This window comes from Colobus angolensis, unplaced genomic scaffold, assembly GCF_000951035.1.
Source record: "Colobus angolensis palliatus isolate OR3802 unplaced genomic scaffold, Cang.pa_1.0 Scaffold93, whole genome shotgun sequence".
In the NCBI taxonomy this organism is placed as follows: domain Eukaryota; kingdom Metazoa; phylum Chordata; class Mammalia; order Primates; family Cercopithecidae; genus Colobus; species Colobus angolensis.
Window position 1 is genome coordinate 1,864,327 of NW_012123265.1, and position 9,928 is coordinate 1,874,254.

Below are 9,928 nucleotides of genomic sequence, written 5' to 3' on the forward strand. Positions count from 1 at the left end.
TGTAATCCCAGCTACTCGGGAGGCTGAGGCAGGAGAATGGCTTGAACCCTGGAGGCGGAGGTTGCAGTGAGCCAATATAGTGCCATTGCACTCCAGCCTGGGTGACAACAGCAAAACTCCGTCTCAAAAAAAAAAAAGAAAAAGAAAAAGAAAACTAGCCAGGCATGTTGGCACATACCTGTAGCCATAACTACTAGGGAGGCTAAGGCAAGAGAATTGCTTGCACCCAGGAGTTGTGGCTATAGTGAGCTATGATCATGCCACTGCACTCCAGTCTGGGCAAGAGTGAGACCCTATCTAAAATAAAAATAAAAAATAAAAATAAATTAAAAAACCACTTCAACCTTGGTCATCTACTCCTCCAGCTAGTAATACAAAGCTTAAGGGTCACAGCCAAGGCCCACGGTCAGAAACACACTTTCCTGGACAGCCTGACTGAGGTCTTGAAGTGCGGGAGCCCCTTCCTGCTTCAGCCACCACAGAGGACCTACTGCCAAGTATCTTCCAGGGCAAGAAGGGGAAACACACCAAATTCTGGCATGGCAGGTCCAGTGCTGGGAAAGGGGTTGAAGTTCTTCTATTCCTTCTAACCAGAATGGGCACCTTCCCTTCCCACATCTTGAATAGCCTCTAACTTCCCCCTACATGGGTAAAACACAGCATCATTTAGTTCACATGTGTTACTCATCACTACATTTATCTATCCAAGCGTGAGGTGCAACTGTTACCATCACTCCACAGACTATGAAATGAAGGCTCAGGGAGGCAAGATGACTGCCAGGGATACCCAGTGGAAGCCGGCTGGCTAGGGGCAGGGCAGGAGAGCAGTAGTGGGTGAAGGTGGCCTTCCCCAGCCCTCCAGGACACCCTCCCATCCCCCACCTCCTATGCTACTCTAGTAACTCCACCTGGGCCTATGACTTCAGTGCCTGGGAAAGTGCCACGGCACGCCCGCGACAAAGTGGGAAGTAAGTTGGGGAGCCCTGGCTAGCGGCAAGTCCTTGATTCAGCTTGTCTGGAAAGAAGGCACCTGGCTGTACCAGAAGCAGCCCTGCCTATGCTTGAAAGCTGCTCCCTTTCTCTGTGATAGCACACCCTCTTGAGGAGCTGCCAAGGGATGGCTCAGCAGGAATGATAACATCACCTTTCACCCAGTGAGCAAGCTCAGCACTGTTCAGCACGTCTTCTTGGCCACAGACTTGCCAGCTGGCCAAAAAGCTGGACAGCTGACGTGGGCTGGGGCAAGCCCTCCCTTGCCATGGAGCTATCCCAGACCATTAGAGAGCTGGTGGTCACCAACTTGCCCAGCAGGACACCAGAACCAGGGGGTGAGGGCCACATCATTGAACAGGAAATAGGACAAAGGCTGCCCCACTCTGGACACAGACCTCAGGGCATCTTACCATCCCAGCTTGCACAGCCATGGAAACACTCACATACCATGGCAGCCACAGGCACTCCGAGGCACGTATGAACCCTAGAACTGAAGAGGAGGATGGAACTCTGCTCTGGGCAAGGACTGAACCCTCTGCTCAGACCCAATTCACTGAAGAATTTGAGGACCACTCACTGTCTCTCCCTATGGACACATGCAGCTGATCGGAGTCCCGCAGAGTTCCAGGGTTGTGCCAAAGAGATAAGGCAAGTGAACTCTTCATTTTCTTTTATAGGGATATGCCTTTGGCACTACTATCAATCTCTCAATGAGAAGAAACTGGTTTAGAAAAGGCCATTCCCAGCCTGGGCAACATAGGGAGACCTCATCTCTATTTAAAAAATAAAAAATTAGCTGAGTGTGGTGGCACATCCTTATAGTCCCAGCTACTTGGGAGGCTGAGGGAGGAGGATCACTTGAGCCCAGGAGGTCAAGACTGCAGTGAGTCATGATTATGCCACTATGCTCACACCTGCGCAACAGAGCGAGATCCCCATCTCAAAAAAAAAAAAAAAAAAGGCTATTCCCTAAGTAGAGGGTTATGGTTAAAGCATTCTGGAATCAGCAATAGAAAAGTTTTAGAAGTGATTTTGACTGATGATTCAAATCAGGTGAGAAATTTCTCAATTGCTCCTCTTGGCTGTGGCTGCTCCTGAGCTAACCTAGAGGCACATATGCCTTTGATGATGTAGAACCCACAGTCCATGTGCATATGCCTCTGTATGTGCAGCGTGTGAGAAAAAGAAAGATATATATCATGTGTTTGGGGCTCCAACAGCATCCTGGATCTAGAAGGTCCTTGCTATGACCTGCAAACCTCTGGAAGCTTTAGGAGATGGTAGGGGCATGCCCCCCAGCATCCTCTCTTAGCACTGCAGCTGTGAGACCCAATACAGCAGTGAGCTAGTGCAGCTACACTACATGAGCTAAAAAGAAAAGGAGAGAAACAGCAAGCACTGCTGGCAGCTGGGGGCTCACACAAAGTGCTCTCTGCAGGAGTGTGGCAGACAGAAATGCTTGTTTCAAAAAAGTACAGAGACGTACATATCTGATGTATTTCTGCATGACCTCCTCCAGGGGCCGCAGACCCTCCTTGAGGAATATAGATGGGTTCCACATGGCTGCTCGGGCCACCATCACAGAAGAGGCTGCCGTGGCTTGTCGAAAGTCCTCTATGTCCGAATACTGTTGGATGTGGTCATGAGATCCTCCACTAAAAAGCAATCGGAGGGTTAGGGGTGTCCGCATCATGGAACCTATCAGCATTTTCAGAAAAAGTCAGCTTTCAGATCTGCCACTGATTAACAATGTGAATTTGGCCAAGTCCCTTCAGCTATCATAGCTTCAGTAAAGTGGATATTAGAATCCATATCCCCTTATGAAGTTAGGAGCACTAACCAAGATAATACATGTAAAGTGCCTGGCACTTAATAGGTAATCCAGGAAATTTACTTTCCTTGCCCCTAATCTAAAACAGTGGCTACAGCCAGCCCACATCTGGAGACATGGGTCCATAACTGGGCTACTGGGACGACAGGAAAACCCCCAAGCTGAATGGGCCACTTACATGTTCACTGAGGGCTAAGTCAAAACCCTGGCAAGAGGAATAGACACCCTGGTGATCACAAGAGGGAAGGAGGCCCACTTAGGTCATACTTTCCCCTCCCTGCAGCCTGCTGCTCCAAGGACCCCCTGCTCTGTCTCCATACATTTCATCAGGAGTCAGGCGGCAGCCTCAGTCCAGAGACAGGCATGCAGAGGGGAGGGTCTCAGGTGGCAGCAGACGAAACAGGGTCTGGGGTCTTGTGGAAAGCCCTGCCCTTTCCAAGCCACCCCTAAAACTTTTCACTCTAGGGAAAGCTGGGCCTGGCTACCACCCAGCCCTTAGCTCTGTGGGACACAGAGTACATGATGAAGAAAGGAGGCTTACTTGGCTATGACAGGAATGGAGAGGGTATCAGCAATGGCTTTGATGACTTCACAGCTGACAGGATGCTGAGGTCGCTCCTCCCGCTTCCTTGGAGATAGAAAGATGGGGCTGAGGGCTGAGCACCAAAAGCCACGTCACCACTCACAGGATTACCTCAGCCAAACCTTACTGTCCTCCCCACTGAACCTCAGGAAGGTCAGGTGGCCATGTGGCCATCAAGGACAGGTGGCAGGGGATGCTTTCCCTGCCCTCTGAAGAAGAACTGTGAGGGGCAGGGGCAGCACAGATCCATGCTGAGTCCAGCTCTTGGAAGCCTGCAGGTGAAGCCTGGCTGCAGGGGGGTGAGGTGGGTGGACCAGCTCCCAAGGTCATGTTGCTTTTCCCTACCTTCCCTTTGCCTCTGCCAGAGATGAGGGACAGGGCCTTAAGAGTGCTGCCCCTACTGTCCCAGTCCTGCCCTCTCCAAGGGACTTGGAACAGCTGCTGCTGCTCAGACTGGCCACTCCCACACAGCTGCCAATGCCAAAGCCAAGTTGCAGAGCTGATCCTAGGGAAAGGCACCTGACACAGGGTAGGCCCCGCACCCTGGGCAGGCCACGGACCATGGTTGTCACACCACAGCACAAGGGAGGCAGGACCACAACCTGGGGCCCCTCCTTCCAAGGTCAGCTGCAAGTTCTTGTGCATGAGTTTTAGGGCTGCTGATGTGAGGCCTGACCTGAGCTGTGCTCAGAGACAAAGCAGAGAAGACTGTCGACCAGATAGCCCTTGTCCAGCTCTTGTCTGAGTATGTCCCCTCTGCTATACTCTTGTTCTTTTTTTTTTTTTTTTTTTTTTTTTGAGACGGTGATTTTGCTCTTGTTGCCCAGGTTGGAGTGCAACGGTGCAACCTCAGCTCAATGCAACCTCCACCTCCTGAGTTCTGGCAATTCTCCTGCCTCAGCCTCCCAAGTAGCTGGGATTACAGGCATGAGCTACCATACCTGGCTAATTTTGTGTATTTTTTAGTAGAAACGGGGTTTCACCATGTTGGTCAGGCTGGTCTTGAACTCCTGACCTCCTGTGATCCACCTGCCTTGGCCACCTAAAGTGCTGGGATTCTAGGCATTAGCCACCACGCCTGGGCCCCTCTGCTATACTCTTCTTCAACAAAAGGGTCAAGGGCCACAGGCCTCAGAGGGCCTTGTCAACCTAGCCTCTACCTCTGTCTCTCGATATCTCCAGTAGTCACTTTTAGCCCATCTTAACAACTTTGATGGTCAGAAAGGGCTTCTTCAAACTCACCCAAATCTGTCTTCTAAGTGTTCCCAACTACTAGTAAAAAATAATAGCTTCCTTTATTAAGAGAATACTGGCTGGGCACAGTGGCTCACGCCTGTAATCCCTGCACTTTGGGAGGCCAAGGTGGGTGGATCACTTGAGGTCAGGAGTTTGAGACCAGCCTGGCCAACGTGGTGAAACCCCATCTCTACTAAAAATTAAAAAAAAAAAAAACCCAGGCATGATGGCAGGCACCTGTAATCCCAGCTACTCAAGAGGCTGAGGCAGGAGAATTGCTTGAATCCTGGAGGCGAAGGTTGCAGTGAGCTGAGATCGTGCCACTGTACTCCAGCCTAGGCAACAGAGCAAGACTCCGTCTCAAAAGAAAAAGAGAAAGAATACTACATGCCACGCACTGTGCCAAGGATTTATGTTCACAATCTCATAAAAGCCTTGGGACAACCCTATAAAGTCGAAATTATCTTAATTTCTAAACAAGGAATGTTGTGCTCAGAAAGGTTAAGTGATTTCCCAAGGATATACAGTTATCAAGCAGCAGAGCCAAGATCTCAAACCAGGGAGTCTGAATCCAAAGCCTCCTGCCTTGGGAAGGAGCATATGTGTACAAGTGTGTACTTCTCCGTCCTGGCTTCAACCCAAGCAACTCTGCTTTGCTCTGCTTTGTATGATGGGAGTTCTGGGTTCTCTTCTCTGAAAATGTTGTAAGAGCACAATCAACAACTTGAGCTCTTCCTATAAGACCCCAAGCCCAAAGGAACATCACTCAGAGAAGAGAGGTCCCCCTGGCCCAGGTCTACTGACCTGAGATGCTGTACAAAAGCACATCCTGGACACAGAAAACAAGTGTGACTGTAAGCCAAGGGTGGCCTTCAGAACCTCAGCTCTCAGCAAAGAGTACATTAGCTACAGCTAGAAGGATTGTTTAGTCATTGTGACAGCTGGCAGTCCAACAAATGCAGACGAGAGAGGCAGAGACTTTAAAAGAATAGGCCAGTTGTGGTGGCTCACGCTTGTAATCCCCGCACTTTGAGGGGCTGAGGCAGGAGGATCACTTAAGCCCAGGAGTTTGAGACCAGCCTGGGCAACATAAGGAGATCCTGTCACAACAAAAAAATTAAAAATTAGCCAGGTATGGTGACATGTGCCTATAGTTTCAGCCACTCAGGAGGCTGAGACGGGAGGATCACTTGAGCCCAGGAGTTTGAGGCTGCAGTGAGCTATAATTGTGCCACTTCACTCCAGCCTGGGTAACAGAACAAGACTGTCTCAAAAAACAACAACAATGAAAAACAAATAAACAAAGCAATCTGTCTGGGATTATTCGAGGGAGAAGTCATTGCTCAATATAATAGAAAGAAAATAAGGCTGGGCCTGGAGGCTCATGCCTGTAATCACAGCACTTTGGGAGGCCAAGGTGGACGGATCACCTGAGATCAGGAGTTCGAAACCAGCCCGGCCAGTGTGGTGAAACCCTGTCTCTACTAAAAAATATAAAAATTAGCTGGGCATGGTGGAGCATGCCTGTAATCTTAGCTACTCAGGAGGCTAAGGCAGGAGAATCACTTGAACCCAGGAGATGGAGATTGCAGTCAGCTAAGACTGCGCTATTGCACTCCAGCCTGGGTGACAGAATGGCAAAGAGAGAGAAGGAGAGGGGAGAGGAGAGGGGAGCGGGGAGGGGAGGAGATGGGAGGGGAGGAAGGAGAGGAAGGAAAGAGAGAAGGAGGGAAGGAGGGAGGGAAGGAAGGAAAGAAGGAAGGAGGGAAGGAAGGAAATAAATGAGATTTTCTCATGAGGGTTAGAATTCCACCACGAACTGGCTGCATGGTACGATTTTGAGCAAGTCACTCAATCTCTAGCATTTACACGTCCTGATGGTAGAGGCGTTTCTCTTTTCTTAGTATCTCTGCATCTCTAAACCTCAGTACCTACCCTCAATAGGTGCTCCATAAATGAAACAAAGGCAAATGCAAGCCCATTCAGGGTCTGCCTGCCCTCAAGACTCATAGGATATCAAAGAGCTAGGCAGATATAGGCTGAATATGTAGAAGAGAAATTGGCTGTCACTTGGGATGACAGATCAATTAAGGAAGAATCGCTAATATGGGTTAGGACCTCCCTGCCAGTCAGTCACTAGAAATGTGACCACTCACCTCCCATGAACTGCGATGGCAGCAATGCCAGTCCTCTCTATCCGCTTCACAAGGCTCAGAGTATCTTCTAGCTGAGGAAGAGGACCACATAGGATGGTTACTGAAGCCCCAGAAGGAGCAGCTCCTGGCTCCTAAAGTAGGCTCAGCTCCACTCTCTCTCCTCCAAGCCTAATTTAGCAGCTCAAGAATCATTCACAAACCTAAATCCAACACCACCAGAGAGAATGGACCTTCAAATGTAACACACCATTCTTACCGATGGCAGGATGCGAATCTTGCAGGTCACAGGTCTGCGTGTCCCTCTAACAAGAGTGCTGAGGATCTGCAGAGAGGAAAACACAAGAGCACCTATGTCTTCTAGAACAAACCACCACACTGCCTGAACTAATCAACTCCGCTACAGGCTGTGCATTCTGGTAGCATGAACAGTTTATGTATGTGTGAATGCATGCGTGTGTCTGTTACACACATACACAAATAAGCTCCACGAGGCAAGGGACCTGCCTTTGTTCTACACTAGAGCCCCAGCACCTGCCTAGCACCTAGTGGTATATACATATTTGTCAAATATGCTGAATGAATGAGTGAACAGGTATGCATGCACACCTGTGTGTGACTCACTGAGCCTTTGCCAGGACAAATACCAGAATTATCTGGAGAACTGAAGAAATACAAACTCTTGAATTCCACACTGTTATTTCCTGAATCAGTCTCTAAGGGCAGGGCTTAGGAATGTGTGTTTTCAAAAGGCTCTGCCCAACACACTCCACCCCATCCTCAGTACCATTCTGAGGCCTAGCCTTGGTTAACACATGGCTAAAAAAAATAATAATAATAATAAGAAAAAAAGAACACATGGCTAACTGGGTGTGGTGGTCCATGCCTGTAATCCCAACACTTTGAGAGGCTGAAGTGGGAAGACTGCTTGAAGCCAGGAGTTTGAGACCACCCTGGGCAACACAGCAAGACCCTGTTCTCTTTCTGTTTGTTTGTTTGTTTGTTTGTTTTGTTTTGAGACAGGGTCTCACTCTGTTTCCCAAGCTAGTGTGCAGTGGTGCAATCTTGGCTTACTGCAACCTCTGCCTCCCCAGCTCAAGCAATCCTCCCACCTCAGCCTCCATAGTAGCTGGGACCACCACGTTGGCCAGGCTGGTCTCAAACTCCTGAGCTCAAGCAATCCACCTGCTTCAGCCTCCCAAAGTCCTGGGATTACAGGCTTGTGTCACTGCACCTAGCCCATCCCTGTTGCTATTAAAAAAAACGGGGGGGGGGGTGGGGAGGGGGGAACAGCTTCTTTCCTGGGTGAAGAGAATGTTCCCTGAGTGTTGTTCCAGGACTTGCAGGGTGAGGGAACAGGAAGGCTCTTAAGGGCCTGCATTCCTCTTTAGGGGAGTCAGATATACTCCCCTAAACTGGCAAAGGAAAAGACAATGTACTCAACATATTTAAAAGTGCTTATCACATGGCAATTGCAAAAGATTTCAAAGAAAGATCAAGACGTCATGCAGGAAAGTGACAGGGAGGTAGCAAGACCAGACCACACAAGAATCAGAGATAGAGAAGTGTAGATGACACTGCATGTCTGTGTCATTGCTATCTTCTTCCCTTATCAGAAATTTCAGGCCAGGCAAGCTGGAGGAAAGATGAACCCAAGAACCCTCTTCCAAGAACTGTATCTCTGTCTAGCAGAGCAGGGGGATATCTAGGTGGCTGCTGCCAGTCTTGACTCTAGACAGGCGGGGGCAGCAGAGAGCCAGGTTGCAAAAACCAGTAGTGGAGGCCTTTCAGGGACAGGCTGAATGAAGCAGGCCATGCCAGAAGACATCCAACCAAGAGGCTGGATGGACTGACAGACAGGTGGACAGTTCATGAGCAAGACAGGACCTGCTGGCCCAACTGCCAGGGACTGGCAGGAATGAACAGTCCCTAGGTGCTGCCCCAGGAGGCAGACTGGGCCTGAGGTCTTAGGGTCACCCTGGCAGGCCTTAAACAGGCACTGACCTTTTAAGTTGGGGTCTGACAGGTTCATCAAGAAATACAATAAAAATTCTCATTCTAGTCCCATCCTTCATGCTCAAAGCAACATCTCCGAAAGTTTCCATTACAAGTGCTCACTTAGAATCCTCTGACATTTGGTGATTTAAGCAACACCAGGTGGTCTGATCCAATTCTCTGTCTTGTAGAACTTCCTTTTGCTGTATTCTATCCAAGTAGCTCTCAGTACTTTCTTCAGTATTTCTGTGCGTTTCATGTGTGTGTTAAGGACTAGGAAGGAAATTAGGTAACCAAAAACCCTAGCCACTTGCAAGGGTCACACTGAGGGAAAATGGCAACTAGAAATTGTCTTCTGGCCAGGGTCTAACATGAAACTCTCCTGGACACCAACTCTCCAGATCCAAGTCTTTGGGGAGAAAGAACGAGAGACAAGTCCACAACACATCTACCTACAAGCAGGCTTGCCTCAATAGACTCACTGGCCAACTGAAGAAAAGTAGGCTTCTTCACTCCCCTGGTTTCTGGGAGGCAGCAGATGAGGATAAGAAAGCATAGGCCTGGAAAGCAGTGAGACCTGAGTTCAAGTCCTGGCCCTGCCAGTTGTCAGCCATGGCCCAAGTGCAGTGTACACAAGGGGGATGCCCTGTGCATGGCTGTAATCCCAGCACTTTGGGAGGCCAGATCACCTGTGGTTAGGAGATCCAGGCTAGCCTAAACAACAAGGTGAAACCCTGTACCTACTAATAATACAAAAATTAGCCAGGCATTGTGGTGCATGCCTGTAATCTCAGCTACTCAGAGGCTGAGGCATGAGAATCACTTGAACCCAGGAGGTGGAAGTTGCAGTGAGCTGAGATCGCACCACTGCACTCCAGCCTGGGCAACAGAGTGAGACCCCCTCTTAAAATAAATAAATATTTTAAAAAATAAAATAAAACTGAGGTTCTTAATCCAGGGAACATATACCAGAGTTACCTGGTAGAAGCTTTCTCAAAGAGATTGATATCCCACTCTCCACCCCTACTCACCCCAAGGGTCTGCAGAATTCTCAACGGATAGCATCCTTTATTTATAACTGGGGTAAAATATATATAACATGAAATTTGCCATCTTAAACATTTTTTTTTTTTTTTT

At 49.0% G+C, this 9,928-nt stretch overlaps 1 protein-coding gene across 4 annotated transcripts in view; it reads right to left on the reverse strand.

The window, feature by feature from the left end:
• Window positions 1-9,928, reverse strand: part of DUS2 (dihydrouridine synthase 2) — a 79,947-nt gene that overhangs the window by 6,244 nt on the left and 63,775 nt on the right. For all 4 annotated transcript variants that reach the window (XM_011932040.1, XM_011932039.1, XM_011932041.1 and 1 more), the window contains 4 exons: window positions 7,056-7,121; window positions 6,800-6,870; window positions 3,366-3,452; window positions 2,480-2,648 (listed from right to left, as the gene is read on the reverse strand). In XM_011932040.1, the coding sequence (XP_011787430.1) occupies window positions 2,480-2,648; window positions 3,366-3,452; window positions 6,800-6,870; window positions 7,056-7,121 (393 nt within the window). The remainder of the gene's footprint in view (window positions 1-2,479; window positions 2,649-3,365; window positions 3,453-6,799; window positions 6,871-7,055; window positions 7,122-9,928) is intronic.